This window comes from Amblyomma americanum, chromosome 2, assembly GCF_052857255.1.
Source record: "Amblyomma americanum isolate KBUSLIRL-KWMA chromosome 2, ASM5285725v1, whole genome shotgun sequence".
Lineage (NCBI taxonomy): Eukaryota > Metazoa > Arthropoda > Arachnida > Ixodida > Ixodidae > Amblyomma > Amblyomma americanum.
This window is the reverse complement of record NC_135498.1, coordinates 56,622,847-56,638,698: the sequence shown is the minus strand read 5'-3', so window position 1 is coordinate 56,638,698 and position 15,852 is coordinate 56,622,847. Positions and strand designations below refer to the sequence as shown.

General features: G+C 49.0%; 1 protein-coding gene across 1 annotated transcript; it reads left to right on the top strand.

Annotated features, from left to right (window-relative positions):
• Positions 1–4,119: 4,119 nt before the first annotated feature.
• On the top strand, positions 4,120–7,976 carry LOC144119695 (uncharacterized). The gene is made up of 7 exons (XM_077652258.1): positions 4,120–4,197; positions 5,074–5,223; positions 5,301–5,450; positions 5,528–5,677; positions 5,755–5,904; positions 5,982–7,208; positions 7,893–7,976. Exons 1-6 carry the CDS (start codon positions 4,120–4,122, stop codon positions 6,075–6,077), a joined length of 774 nt encoding a protein of 257 aa, XP_077508384.1. The 3' UTR covers positions 6,078–7,208; positions 7,893–7,976.
• The last annotated feature ends 7,876 nt before the right edge of the window (positions 7,977–15,852 follow it).

The following is a 15,852-nucleotide window of genomic DNA, read 5'->3' as shown; positions in this document are numbered from 1 at the left end:
GACCGGCGTTCATAGCGATGTGGGCAATGCGGGAACCACGACCATGCTCATGAAATACTGCGACTGTGCTTGTGCAGGTTTGTCAGACACACCACGGCGTTATGCTCGCTGGTTTTGACGCATACGCTTTAGAACAGCTATAGTGACTTCCGGAAATATCTGCCGACGATTCTCAATCCAATCTCAGCTCCCCACATTGTCACTGTATTGATATATCTTTTAACCTATGCTCACGCTGACAAAAAGTATGATGTCATAAAGTGCATGCGTGCCAGATGAACCGCATTTGCCGTTCGCCGCACTAAAAATATTGACGAACCTTTAATTTTTTCAAACGGTCAAGGCACAGCGCTCGCCGGCCAGTGGCTGCATGATTGCAGCGCGAATAAATGCATCGCAGCCGCTACAACATTCAACATTTCTTTAAAATATGCCCACTTGTGATGCTTCGTGTTTTTTCCACTTCGTCGATGCTTCCTATCGGCCACTGTGTAGTGATATTGTCTGCGCCAACAGCATCGTCCGCCCGCGACGTCTGCTAGCGCGAGCTGCACGACGGGATTGCACCGCGCTCCACCGTCGGTCTCCACGGTGGCGCGCACTCGTGTCGTGCTCGTCCCAGCCGAACGTAAGGCACAGCACGAGTGGCATCCAGCCGAACGTGGGGCACTGCACGAGTGCGTGGAAAACTCCACGAGTGCCGTCAGCCGAAGACACCATAAGTCTGCAGTGAAGCTCCGCCCACATTCAGGACCGGCGCACAGAATTCCTCCACGAAAAAAATATAGGCCGTTGTTAAAACTTCTCTTGTCACCTAAACAAGAAGCTAACCATGAGAAAAAAGTTATAAGCTCTAGAATTTTGATACCTGGCTTGTTTAATAAAGTCAAATATTAAAAAGCTGATTTCGTTCCCTTTCTGGCTAGCGGATTAATACAGTACGCCGCGGACGGTGGCCCAGTGTTAACAACTGCTGTTTTTATAAGTTGTGTCCTACTATAGTCGATGAGGGAGAACACTATTTGAATTCAGGGTGTGTCATGCCATCTTTTGTAGAGCACCGAGACTACGCTCTGCTTTTTTTATGAAATTCATCATTCAGCCTTCAGCTAAAACGTCTTGACGCAGCTCTCGACGAAGTGTTGTTCTGCTGCCGATAAATGCAGTCGTCAACTGCATATTGACAATGAAAGTTTTTAGAGCGTCAATAAGTGACCATTTTAACCACGATGCTCATTTCGGTGCATTCTTTATATTTTTTTACGCAGGGCGCCCCCCCCCCCCCTCGTTATTTTTTTTTTTGCAATGAACTAAACATTCTGCTGAGCGGTGTCCGCTGGCTCCATAAGCAGTGGGCTCAAAATAGCGAACGCCGTAGCAGACGACGCAGTTGTCTTCACCCTGCTCGGCGGCGGCGTACTGGTGAACTGAATTCGCCTGGCGAGTTTGTTTTAGCCTTCTATCTGTATTCTATGACAACCTTGGCGAACACACTGGTCTCAAGTTCGCAACATAATAATTAGCCTTTCTTGCAAAGGCTACTCGCACGTGCACTACAATGCAGAAAAGAACACATCATAACCACGTGCGCAAGCTCAGTTGCTTCCGTTGCTGCTCTTGCGGACAAATCCTAAGAATACTAAATTCGAATGCTTGTTTAAAGAGTAAAATGGCGAATTTTTAGGAATCTGGGCCATCTAAGCGAGCATTTTTACCCCCCCCCCCCCCCCCCCCCCCCCCGAACGGTTTAACCGTTTAACGTCTCGTTTTTTTGTCTATCGTTTCCCCGTGTCTTGTACGTTCGCATCGAATAATCATCAGCGCAGAAACAACGGTGCATTAACTGTGCACAATGTAATAACAGATCAGAGCGCAAGAAAGGGGAGGTATAGCATGACAGCAAGTGTTTTTTTTTATGATGGAGAGTGAGTTACATTCCTGTAGTGGACATAACTGATTCTGTGATTCTAAGCCACAAGCCTTGCTTGGAACATGATCATATTTCGGCATTTCATCAATGTGAATGGTTTTTCATCGTCATCATCATCATCCTAACTCCGCCCACTGCAGTGCAAAGGCCTGTCCCATGTCTCTCCAATTAAACCTGTCCTTTGCCAGCTGCGCCTACCCTTTGCCTGCAAACTTCCTAATCTCATCCGCCCACCTAACCTTCTGCCGCTCCCTACTACGCTTACTTTCCCTTGGAATCCACTTCGTTACCCTTAAGGGCCAGCGGTTATCTTGCCATGACATGTTGTCGTGCAGAGCCACGCCTTGGTCATGCTATCTTGTTTTTTTAACCTGTGGGTGTGCATGCATAATTCAAGCAGTCAATGAGATGCACGTTTGGTGCAGCGGAACAGTGTCTGCTCTCTCTTACCACACATGACAGGAAGTCGTACCTCATACAGTCTCTGAAAACTGTGCCACGTATTCCTTGGTATTCGCTCTGTCCACCTGTGTCTTCACACTGATCGAAGAAAGTGAAATGGTACGAAATATTTCTTGATGGAGCGTCAATCAACAAACAGCTCGGAAAACGTTGGTTGTTTCGGTGTCTTGGTCTGTGTGCACAAGCCTGCATGCTGCGTCCTCCAGAAAGTTTCTCGCCTCGGGTTGTCAAACGCAAAAACAACCTAATTATAATTAGTTTACATCCCGAGGCAATCTATTTAAAAGTGTGCTAGCGTGTTTCCTCTGGGCGAGTGGTTTGTTTCACCCTCCCCTCCACCCCGACCGGTCCATTCCCACCGAGTGGTGCGCAGGTGAGCAGCAGCTAGGTCTGCGCTCAGGCTTCAGTGACGCGGAAGATCAATTAATAGTGAGATGCTGCTTGGGAAGATCAAATTATATCGCAACCCAACCGAAGCAGCCCAAGTTCCACTTGTGGCAGCACCTGCCATAGAAGGGCAGTGGCGCTTCGCTTGACCGCTGCACAAGTGCTAGGAAAACTATAAAAAGGATCTAAGAGTGCAGAGAATGACAAATTCATGCTACCACTCCCTGCCCCTCTACCACCACCACTCGACGATGTGGCCTTTTTGCTGCTGTGCTCTGATTGGTTGTAGGCGTGACGTGATCAGACGTATGGATATGTGACGTCATTAGAGTGCGACGTCGGCAGTCTGTCGTTCTTTGATCTCCGATGCTACCACTCGACGATGTGAACTTGTTGTTGCTGTACAGTTCGGATTGGGTGTGGGCGTGACGTCATCAGACGTATGGATGACGTCGCACTCTTATGACGTCGCATGGCCTCACTGATGAGCACAATTAATTAATCTGATTAATTACTCAATTAATGGTAAACATTAGTTGCCGTAATTATTTAGTGTGATAATTATGATCTGTAATTAGGTGTACTGACTGTGCTAATCAATTAAGATAATTACATGTTACTGACAAATCAATACTGATATACCATTTTTACATCGTGTCACACAAATTGGGTCATGACTGCTGATGCCATCAGCTGATGACGTCAGCTAAGGCGACACCTGCTGCGGACACCTCCTGTGCCGGCCTAACGTAATATTGCTTTCGCATTAAAAAAGAAAAATAGTCATACGATTATACACACCATGATAGTTCTTCTCTGAACAACCGTGTTCTGAGTGCGTGCGCAAGTACTCCTTCTCGATAGGGATCACGCACATATGAGAAGCAAGCAACCATTCAATCGATGGAGGTCGTAACCGTAAAGGACACTGAAACAGCCCAGTTTTGCGACGGCGTAACATCTAAATCACGTGGTGCTTTTCGCGCCTAACTGTATGTATCAAAATTAACCAAAGGCCACGCGTTCCCATGTTCACGTTTCATTCCGGCCCGATAGTACCTGAGATAGGGAAACAAGCTGCTCTTTGCTAAGTGAGCTATGTTGTTCAGGCTGCAAAAACACAGAAGACGGTGAAAAAAACGAAAACAGTCGACTCACACGGCGGCCAAAACTGTGAAGAGAAATAAGAATAGTGGATCGGGGGGTGGTAGCTATTCAACCCCACCATCATCAAATTATTAGGAGCAGGTACGGAGGAGCTCTGCTGTGGTTGCACCAGCTTTTTTTTCTTATTATCTCTGGATTTACCCGCCCCGCCAGCGAAATATGCACCAAGAACGATGACGTCGTCAAAAAGCGCGGCTGCTGCAAATGGCAACATGCAAGTAGTCAACGCCTGGTTGCGGCCAATATCCCTTGTAGGTATGTGCCATTTTGTGAGGTACACAACAACAAAGCAAACCGGCATGCGGTTACTATGTTTCATTATTTGACCTCTTGAAAACGTCAAATATTTGAACCAGAGTATAATCGGCAGTGAAAACAACGTCGCAACCAAGGAGTACCCGCGACTGCACCTTGAAAAGGCTGACATCTTATATGATGAATTTACGCAAAGCACTTAATTATCGCCGCGAGACTCTAGTACACCCGCTGAAGCGCGTGAAACGTCCAGAGCACAAAGGAAGACAGGCAGTTTTGCGTATGCTTTCTACTTTCCAAAATTTGCTGTTTTGACGGCCATAATTCCAAGTTTCGTGGCCGGCCGTGGAAAACGCGCACTTTTGAAAAAATAAAATGAACGCCAAAGCAGCGCTGCTACAGACGGGACTTGCTGAGGTTAAAAAAAGACGCGGTGTGTAGTCTAGAGGAGCGTCTTCGTATCGCTTCATCGTGAGCATCTCGCACCAGATAAGATATGGACGGTCATCTAAAGAAAAAAAAAACGTCGTGCCGCTGGATAAGCTGCGAGCATGGTCCGCATGCATCGAAGAAGCGGCGCCGGTGCATCGTCATGGCTGCCGCCTTCGCACGTGTGGCACCTCTTGTCGAAGATCGCATGGGGTTTAATTGAAGCCGGGAGGAGGGGGGGGGGGGTCGTGCAAGAAAAAGATATGAAAACGCTCCGTCACTGATTGCGATAACTCGAACGACGCACACAGCGCCTTCGAGAACATTCTGCCAGCGTCATCAGCGCATGCGCAGGCTGTCAGCCAGGCTCAGACGACGCCATTCTGCCTTCCTCGCTGTCAGACGAGCGATGAGGCCACTTAGCTGTGCGGTGCTCCTTGTAGTGCGCTCCTTCTTGCCGTGTCTTTGTCCGCATTGACAGCCGGTTGCTCTCGTCTTCGCCATTCCCCGGAGACGCCCCGAAACCCTTTCGCTCGCTAACTACTGAGGAGCGCGGGTGGAATTTTCTTCGAGCCAGGCATCCAGCAACGAAGGTGAGTGCGGCGCTAAGCCTCGTGGCGAGGGTGTCATGTGCTCGTGAAACGAGCTCTCGGCTATTCTCATTTTGCAGTGCGGTGCTTCTTGCCGTGGCTTCGTCCGTGTTGCCAGCTGGTTGCTCTCGTCTTCGCCATTCCCCGGAGACGCCCCGAAACCCTTTCGCTCGCTAACTACTGAGGAGCGCGGGTGGAATTTTCTTCGAGCCAGGCATCCAGCAACGAAGGTGAGTGCGGCGCTAAGCCTCGTGGCGAGGGTGTCATGTGCTCGTGAAACGAGCTCTCGGCTATTCTCATTTTGCAGTGCGGTGCTTCTTGCCGTGGCTTCGTCCGTGTTGCCAGCTGGTTGCTCTCGTCTTCGCCATTCCCCGGAGACGCCCCGAAACCCTTTCGCTCGCTAACTACTGAGGAGCGCGGGTGGAATTTTCTTCGAGCCAGGCATCCAGCAACGAAGGTGAGTGCGGCGCTAAGCCTCGCGGCGAGGGAGTCATGTGCTCGTGAAACGAGCTCTCGGCTATTATCATTTTGCAGTGCGGTGCTTCTCGCCGTGGCTTCGTCCGTGTTGCCAGCTGGTTGCTCTCGTCTTCGCCATTCCCCGGAGACGCCCCGAAACCCTTTCGCTCGCTAACCACTGAGGAGCGCGGGTGGAATTTTCTTCGAGCCAGGCATCCAGCAACGAAGGTGAGTGCGGCGCTAAGCCTCGCGGCGAGGGAGTCATGTGCTCGTGAAACGAGCTCTTGGCTATTATCATTTTGCAGTGCGGTGCTTCTCGCCGTGGCTGTGTGTGCGTTGCCAGCTGGCTGCTGTCATCTTCGCCATTCCCCGGAGGCGCTGCAAAACCCTTGAGCTCGTGAACTACCGAGGAGCGCCGATGGAACTTTCTTCGAGCCAGGCCTCCGGCAACGAAGGTGAGAGCGGGGCTAAGCCTCGCGGCGAGGGCGGGCTGTGTTCGTGAAACGAGTTCTTGGCTATTCGCTATCAGAATACTCGCATTTTTGCAACCATTGGCACTGGCGCGTCCCCTAGCCTGAGGCGATTTGGGACGCACTAAACCCCCAGAAAAACAAAAAAGCAGCACTGGCTAACAGTGTAGCAAAATTAACACGAGGCTTGTATATATAGGTTTCACGAAGCGCCGCCATCGGGTCTTCTTTCCGTGACGGAAGCGCAGCGGGCTAAGATTCGCGGCGCGCACACGTTCCGGCTTAGCTGACACTAGGCAGGGTAGCTCAGTGCCCGCTGTCGCTTACGTGACGGAATGAGCACCCGTTCCGAGTGCCTTTGCGGCCCAGCCACCATGTCGTGTTACGGGAGAAATTGGTCTAATCGTTCAAAAGGGTACGGCCTTACGGCCATCACGCGCGCGCGCGTGAAGGAAGAAATTGGTCTAATCTTGTTTTATCCGCCGTTCAAGAGGGTACAGCCTTAAAGCCAACGCGCGCGCGTTAAGGAATAAATTGGTCTGATCTACATGTGTGATCCGTCGTTTACAAGGGTACGGCCTTAAATCCATCGCGCGCTTTAAGGAAGAAATTGGTCTAATCTCCTTGTGTGATCCGCCATTCAAAAGGGTACGGCCTTAAAGCCATCGCGCGCAAGCTATTGCTCTTGAATTCTTGAGCGACATGTGGTTTGTGGCCGTACACGGCGCTCGGAATTCTCGCCACCCTCGTCCAGCAACTCCGAAGAACGGACGCTGCCTGCGGTCTGTGGCACATCGTGTTTCCGCTGCAGCCAAGGTCAGTGGCCAGCTTTCATTATCGCATTCTGGCTCCGGTCTGGGCATCCGCCACTGCGGCTCGATTTCTCCGAGAAGCGGCCGCACCCTACGCTACATGGTGAGTATAGCAGGTTTATGCTGGCATTGTTTTCGCTGCAAGCCGTTTTTTTCTTTCAGGTTTGCGCGCGTGTTCCAGCAAACGAACCTCATGCGTACCAGCAGGGACACAGGACCATTCTACAGCTCGCTTCTGGCCTGTTGACTCGTAAGCGTCGTGCCATTCCTCCCATGCTCCCTGATTGTGACTGCTGCTTTCGCCTTCCGTGACGCCAGAGCCGCAATTCAGTTGTTTTTAAGTCGAAAGCTTTACTAGGCTATGTCGACAAGGTCGTGTCCGCAGCAGTTGTGAGGAACTTACGAGAGGTAGCGCCAAGCGAATGGTTGTAATCGAAAGAGGATGTGAGGATGCTGCGCAAACAGTAATGTCGATAGAGTGATTAGTTAAAGCCAAAAATGTCCAAAAAGTGGGCGGAGCCAGGACAACGTGTGGCGCCAAATTTGAAAAACCAGAAGGATGGCCGGAGCCAACGCGCGGGGCCATATTTGAAAACGAAGCGTGGCGCCAAGTTTGAAAACTCAAAATGGCCAATTGATGGAACTTAAGACAGTTGTGGCAATTTGGAAAATGGGTGAATTTAATCAGTGCTTAATCGAGTAAATGTGAGAAGGGACAAGTGAAGCAAAGAGGGGCAGAGAAACGAGGCGACAATGCTTTCGCATACCTCCAATGCGGGTTGCCGCCGTGACCTCAAACGTTTTTTCGCAGATTCACGAACTTTGGCTCTGCCTTTCTCCACATGTGAGTTGGATCTGTTCGGACACTCTTCAAGAGTATGCTTCTGAATTTTTTATGCTTGCACCCTTGTTACAGCTGTTTTTATTTTCGCAGATTCACGGACTTTGGCTCTGCCTTTCTCCACACAGTACTGTACTTTACCGTACTCCACGCGGCACTTGGACCTGTTCGGACGCTGTAAGAGTATGCTTCTGATTTTTTTTATGCTTGCACCCTTGTTACAGCTTTTTTTATTTTCGCAGATTCACGGACTTTGGCTCTGCCTCTACACTTGTAACTTGGACCTGTTCGGACGCTGTAAGAGTATGCTTCTGAATTTTTTATGCGTGCACCCTTGTTACAGCTGTTTATATTTTCGCAGATTCACGGACTTTGGCTGTGCCTCTATCCACACGTCACTTGGATCTGTTCTGACGCTCTAAGAGTAAGCATCCGAATTCTGTATGTTTACACCCTTGTTACAGCTCTGTTTTTATCACCGCAGATTCACGGACTTTGGCTCTGCCTTCCTCCACACCTTACCTATACTTTAACGTATTCCACGCGGCACTTGGACCTGTTCGGACACTCGCACAGTAAGCGTTCCAGTTCTGTCCGTAGCTCTGTATGTTTAGATGATGAGTATGCCAGGTCGATGCTTGTGTTTCTTAGTTACAAGCAGCCTGTCCGGATTTTTGCGCATTCTGCAGTCCATAACTCTCCAGTAGCTCATTTTCCTATTCCTTCCATGCCGTCTGCCTCTTCCGCTTGCACTGCCCCTGCTAGTGCCCGTCGGGTCTTTCACGAAGCGTGCACGACTTCCCAGCTTTCCTCGCAGGTTCTCCTTCAGATTGTACAAGAACGAGCGCACACTGGCTATCCCGTGCTGTCAGCATGGGGGACACTTAGGCGCCATGCCATCGTCGTGCATCAGCCTGCCGTTCTGCTGCTGCTGCTGTCGCCAACACTGAACTGTCCGCAAGCCGGGCGCAGTTAGAGTAAGCGGCCGCATTTTATATGCGCTTGCATCTGCTACAGTTCCATTTTTGTCTCGCAGATATGCGGACTCCGGCTTTGCCGTATCCTCCACAGGCCACTTCGTGCTGTGTGGGGCACACACCGCTCAAGGAAAAAAGCACAAGAGAACGGGCAGATAATCGGCTGCTGTGGACCCGGGAGACCAGACTTGGAAAGCTGTCTCCGCCCGGTCTAGCGGAACCGGTGGCCTGCCGTCTCCTTCCAGCTGTCTCGAACGGTGGCTGCTGTGCTGGGTACTGCCAACTGCTGCAGGATCTTCGATCGTGCCTGCCCAGAGGTGGGCAAATGCCCTAATTTTTACTTTTCCTCGATCACCTTCCCTTTTGAATTCATGTCCCTCCCTCACCCTCGCCCCCATTTTGAAGTTATCCGGGTCCTAACTCATCCTCACTTTTGCTGGCCCTCCCTCACCCTTGCCCTCACATCGTCGGCCCACCCTCACCCTCACTAAGCCATTTTAAACTCGAGTTATATTTTCTAGTCGGCAACTTCTGGTGATAATACTGAGTAATAAACATACAAGACAAGCCCTCAAGACACTATGGTAGGAGAGGCTAGACGCTTATATTGTTTATGTGCGCGTACGTGTGTGCGAGTTCTTTGAGCTAATACGAGAGGCAAAACCTAGACAGTTATGAAACCTAAAATATCACTGCCTTTACTTCTGGAACGCACTGCATGCATGCATGTGCCCTGCAATTGTAACATTTCATTGTTATCTATATGGACTGCTAAAATGAGTGTGCGTTATGTGTCTGTGAAAAAACTTAATTCTGTAGCGTTTACCACGACCATTACAATGTGCTTAGCGCAGAACACTCAGAACAAGGAAAGTTTATAGGTCATTTACCATTACCCGACAAAATTACCATACCACTGCGTCTTTTGAATTTCACTCTTGGTGATGTGCTCAGCCTTTACTACGCATTACTCAAACGCAGAATATCAAATCCCCTACTACGTCTGCATAAAATTTGGTTCATAAAATCAGCCGCGAGATTACATAGTTACACGTCTCACCAGCGGCAGAAATAAATCGAGATGTTCCTGTTCTTTGGAAAGCAGCACAACATTTTTCTTTTTTAGCCCATCGCACAATGCAAGGCCGATCGAGCGAGCGATAATTCAGATTAATGTGGTTAGGCTGCTGCTTTATATCCATGGTATGACTACAGGGGTTGGCTTTTCCCACCACATTGCTGCACCGCTTTACTATACCGCAATTACAGCGAAAATAAAGTAGAAAGAAGATACGACTGTACTGAACTACTCAGTACGAAAAAAAACATTCCACCACCAACGCCGCCAACAGGCTTCGATTTGGCAGGGAAATTTAGCATTTTTTTTGCACTGACCTGAAATCGGACCTCATTCCGGTATAGCAGGCTTAGAACTTTCGAATTCAACGGCCTTACTAGGTAGAATTTCTACGTGTTTTACTCTACACTCTGATTATCCGACAGACTCGGGGCTCATGATGCAAATGTTGACTGTGGTACCACAGTCCCCGTTGGATCGGCGGCTACTCGCACGGCCTGGCCGGTGCCCCCTTGTTAGCGCACTATACAGGGTATTGCGCCCTAAGACTTCACTATTTTTTTTTAAAGATAGGCTGTTTGAGTTAGAATAGCGCTTTTTTCGGCATAGCATTGATCAGCGGTTTAGTACATAGCTTCGACAGAGGTGTGCGATACCAGCGTTTCGTGTTCGCCTCGTGTACCCCCATAATGCACAAACTAAGTCTTCCCCGGGAATCTTCATCTTAAGAAGCAGCGATTTAAAACGGGAATTTATAACAGGCTGCACAGACAAAAACTTCAGCCCGGAGTACGGTCCGGGCCACCACCGTCGCCCTCAGGTAGTGCATCTTGCCCTACTTCACCTCACCGAGTAAAATCCTCATGAGGTGAGAGTGAGGACGCCCTCGTGAGGATGCCCATCTTTGTGCCTGCCTTCCCGTTTGCAGGGCCTGCTGCTGGTTCAGGTGTATCCTCCGCCATACCCGGGTGACCGGACCTGGGAAGCAGTCTCCTTCATCGCGCAACCAGTCTTCAGAAGTGCCTTAACCTCTGCTGCAGTGGTTCCGCACCCGGCATTCTGACTACCATTGCGAGGTCAGACCTGCGGCAGTGCTTGGCCCCACCATGCCTACATCGGACAGCAGCTACTACCGAGTGAGCCACACATTGGTCGTTTGCCACGCTGTCCACTCCGATCCCTCAACTGCACCTTGCTCCCACTGCTGGACTGACCGCCACAGACCGGTGAACTCTCCTCATGCTGGCTCATTTGTAGTTCGTTACGTTTTTCCCTCTTCCTAGTAGTGTTCCTACATCCGCCATTTTCATTGCAAAGTTTTTTTTTTCTTTCGCTATGTGGCTCGGTCTGGTATGGTTTACTCGATCCTCCGGTGTCATGCCTCAGGAAATCACGAATCTGCCCATGGGGGGCTTTTCCCCCTCACAATCTGTCGCCGTACTGCTCGGTCACTATTTCTCTTTCCAAAGTGGCTTGTTTGCTTTGCTGTACTGTGACATATGGTCCTTCTGCTAAATGTGGCAGATTCTTTGCTCTTTAGTCGTGGTAGAAGACCATCGTTCGTATATATTCTCTTCCAATTGCTTGTCAACGTTGACTGCAACTTCTGGCTGCAACAGTTCTGTCGTTGCGAATGTAGTCCGCTAGCTCCTGCCGAGCTGGACAAGACTTGTTTTCAAGTGATGTAGCAACGTGTTCCTTAAGTCAAGGAATGCCATTTGTAGATCACAGTTGCTCTCAAGCGCCTTCTTTGGTTGCATGTACCCCTTCTCTTGTCACAATGTGAACTAGAAATGTCTTACTTCAGCAGTTGAGTTCAGTTTTCTCTGTTGAGATGCACACTAATCTGCTGACATCTATCTCTGTAGCACGTTCTCGACCTTCTCGTCACGATCGCAGTGAGCTTCATGATCGGCCTTTTCAACATTGAAAACCAGCCCACCATCCAGGCCATAAAATGCTGACTGTAGTTCCTTTTGAAAATTTCACTGCTGACAGTGAGTCCAAAGGGAAGGCGCAGCCAGCGGTAACGTTCCATTGCTGCGCCAACATGTTAAGGCGATTGGACTCATCTAAAACAGTCAGTAGCCACCACGCAGGCATAGTTTTCAGAAGATCCTTGCTTTTGCGACTTCGGGAAAGATGTCTTCGAGGATTGTCAGTGAGTGCCGTTCACGCTCCAATGCATCGTTGAGCGCGCGAGAATCAATGCAGCGCCTCACTTCTCCGTTCTTCTTCGTTGCCACAACCATGAGGCTAACACCCGGCGTTGGTTCAGTGACACTTCAGTGTGCAGTTTCACGCTTACAGGCGCATGGCAGCCAACCAGTCGCTGTTTTCAAACATAAGGCCGGCTTAGTTGCAAGGTGGACAAATCCGGGTAGACCACCTCATGTTGGGCCAGAGACCTCTGGGTACGTACTTCGAAATGTGGCCTATCGCGTCACAAGCACTCGATTCATTGATGTTGGCATCGAGGTTGTAGTCAAATTCACCTGCCAACAATTCAGCAACGAACATCAGCAACATGCCTGTGTCCATTGGCAACTGCTTTATTCATTCTTGCCTTACGAAGTGGGACAAATCAGAAGCCATTCCACATGGGCGGGTTCGTCGTTTGCTCGCCCTGCCCTGATGTAACAAACTTCGTAATCACATTATCGGCAGCACCACTGTGAACTTGGAACTTCAATTTTCTTCCATTGGCGTGCAACATTACGAACGAGTTTGCTTTGCAGTCTCTCACTACGAGTACCTCAACAATGTTTTCATGCTCGATGCTTGATGCTTGTGACGGGGTTACTGCCTTTGCCCATTGTTGCAAAATAGTTCTTCTTGCACTTGTTTCATGTTCGATTTCAGGCAGTACAGGCGTTTTTTGCATGCTCATGGTTACCTCTACAGTACCAAAACTGTGTTGCTGGCTGTATGGTATTGTGCTTTGCTTCCTCTGCATCACTGAACAGCTGACAGCGGCGATTGCTTTTCATTGCGTGAACGTCTTTGGTCGCTGATGAACAAAGTTTTCAACGCTTTCATTTGTTGCTTTCTATATTCGGGCACCAGGCCTACTCTTACGATCTTTTTGAGCATCAGCAACATGCTTTTGTTCCATGGCCACTGTTGCATTCAGTTTTGCCTTGCCGAGTGGGACAATGCAGCCATTCCACATGCAGAGGCTTGTCGATCGTCTCTCTGTCCTGACCCCAGACTTTTTCGGAAACATTCACAGCTGCACCACTGTAAACTTGGAATTTTACTCTTTTAGCTCTGCTTGATGCTTCTGACCGCTTTGCACATTGTTCCAAAATAGTTCCACTCATACCATGTTCGATTCCAGGCAATACATGTGTTTCTTGCACACTCATGATTGCCTTCGCAGTACCTGCATCTCTGCAATGATTACTTCAAGGTCTTGCATTCTGCTTTCTCTGCGCCACTGAATGGGTGACGGTGGCGATTGCCTTTCGTTTACTGCTTTGTAGGTCCATGGACCAGGCATTGCACTCAACTCACTCCAGCATCAACATTCCTGGGTCCATTAGCCATTGTTGCAATTATTCTTGCGTTCCGAAGAGGGACAAACAATGGATCCCTTCCACATGCGCAGGGTCGTCGTTCTCTGCTCAGTCCATCCTCTCGTCGCAAACTTCTTCGGGAACGCATTCACCGCAGCTATGCTGTCCTTGAAATTTTATTTTCCACTGATATGCAAGGTTGCGAACAAGTGTGCTTTGTCGTCTCGCATCACGAGCACATTGAGTTTTTCATGCCCGATTTGTGACGCCTCTGGTGCCTTTGCACACTGTTCCAAGATAGTCCTGCTTCTTGCTCTTATTGCTGCGTTTTGTGCCAGGGCGTGCGTTTTTTGCACGCTCGCGATTGCATTCTCAGTACCCACAGCTCTGGACTGCTTGCTTCACGGTCTTGTGCTTTGCCTTCCTGCGTCAGTGAACGAATGACAGCGGCGATTTCCTTTCATCGTGTGAACATCTTCGGCTGCTGTTGAACATTCTTTGAACGTTTTAATTTGCTGCTTTGGAGATTCATGCACCAGGCGCACTCTGACGAACTTCTCAAGGATCAATAACCTGCTTTTGTCCATTGGCCACTTTTGCATTCATTCTTGCCTTTGCCATGTGGGGCATAAATGCAGCCATTTCTCATGCAAAGGCTTGTCTCGATCAGATGTGACGTCACAAACATCATTCGAATCATATTCACGGCACCAAGACAACTGTGAATGACTTTTCTTCAGTATAGATGAAAAGACTGCAATCAAGTTTCCTTTTCTCGACTCCTGGGACGCGGTATCGCTTTTTTGTGCATTGTTTCCACATGGTTCCACTTGCTGCTCTCCTTGATTGTTTCATTCCAGGCAATACAGCCGTTTGCCGCACGCTCATGATTTCCTCCACAGTACCTACAGCTTCATAATGCTTACTTCACGGTATTGTTGTGCCTCCTCTGCATCGCTAAATGGATGAAGGCGGCGATTGCCCTTCAGGGTGTGAATGATTTCTGCCGCTGTTGAGCATTGTTTCAACACTTTCATTTGCTGCTTTGCCGATTCATGCGCCAGGCACACTCTGACGAGCTTTTCAAGGATCAGTAACCTGCTTTTGTTCATTGGCCACTTTCACATTCATTCTTGCCTTTGCCATGTGGGGCATAAATGCAGCCATTTCTCATGCAAAGGCTTGTCTCGATCAGATGTGACGTCACAAACATCATTCGAATCATATTCACGGCACCAAGACAACTGTGAACGACTTTTCTTCAGTATAGATGAAAAGACTGCGAACAAGTTTCCTTTGCTCGACTCCTGGGACGCGGTATCGCTTTTTTGTGAATTGTTTCCCCATGGTTTCACTTGTTGCTCTCCTTGATTGTTTCATTCCAGGCAATACAGCCGTTTGCCGCACGCTCATGATTTCCTCCACAGTACCTACAGCTTCATAATGCTTACTTCACGGTATTGTTTTGCCTCCTCTGCATCGCTAAATGGATGAAGGCGGCGATTGCCCTTCAGGGTGTGAACGTTTTCTGCCGCTGTTGAGCATTGTTTCAACACTTTCATTTGCTGCTTTGCCGATTCATGCGCCAGGCACACTCTGACGAGCTTTTCAAGGATCAGTAACCTGCTTTTGTTCATTGGCCACTTTCACATTCATCCTTGCCTTGCAAAGTGGGGCATAAATGCAGCCATTTGACATGCACAGGCTTGTCTCGATCAGAAGTGACGTCACAAACATCATTCGAATCATATTCACGGCACCAAGACAACTGTGAATGACTTTTCTTCAGTATAGATGAAAAGACTGCAATCAAGTTTCCTTTTCTCGACTCCTGGGACGCGGTATCGCTTTTTTGTGCATTGTTTCCACATGGTTCCACTTGCTGCTCTCCTTGATTGTTTCATTCCAGGCAATACAGCCGTTTGCCGCACGCTCATGATTTCCTCCACAGTACCTACAGCTTCATAATGCTTACTTCACGGTATTGTTGTGCCTCCTCTGCATCGCTAAATGGATGAAGGCGGCGATTGCCCTTCAGGGTGTGTACGTTTTCTGCCGCTGTTGAGCATTGTTTCAACACTTTCATTTGCTGCTTTGCCGATTCATGCGCCAGGCACACTCTGACGAGCTTTTCAAGGATCAGTAACCTGCTTTTGTTCATTGGCCACTTTCACATTCATTCTTGTCTTGCAAAGTGGGGCATAAATGGAGCCATTTGACATGCACAGGCTTGTCTCGATCAGATGTGACGTCACAAACATTCGAATCATATTCACGGCACCAAGACAACTGTGAATGACTTTTCTTCAGTATAGATGAAAAGACTGCGAGCAAGTTTCCTTTGCTCGACTCCTGGGATGCGGTATCGCTTTTTTGTGAATTGTTTCCCCATGGTTTCACTTGTTGCTCTCCTTGATTGTTTCATTCCAGGCAATACTGCCGTTTGTCGCGCGCTCATGATTTCCTCCACAGTACCTACA

Coding starts and splice junctions, on each gene's coding strand:
- LOC144119695 (XM_077652258.1), top strand. CDS start 4,120: ATGACGTCGTCAAAAAGCGCGGCTGCTGCAAATGGCAACATGCAAGTA. Junction 5,451..5,527: donor CCAGGCATCCAGCAACGAAG/GTGAGTGCGGCG, acceptor CTCATTTTGCAG/TGCGGTGCTTCTTGCCGTGG. Junction 5,678..5,754: donor CCAGGCATCCAGCAACGAAG/GTGAGTGCGGCG, acceptor ATCATTTTGCAG/TGCGGTGCTTCTCGCCGTGG.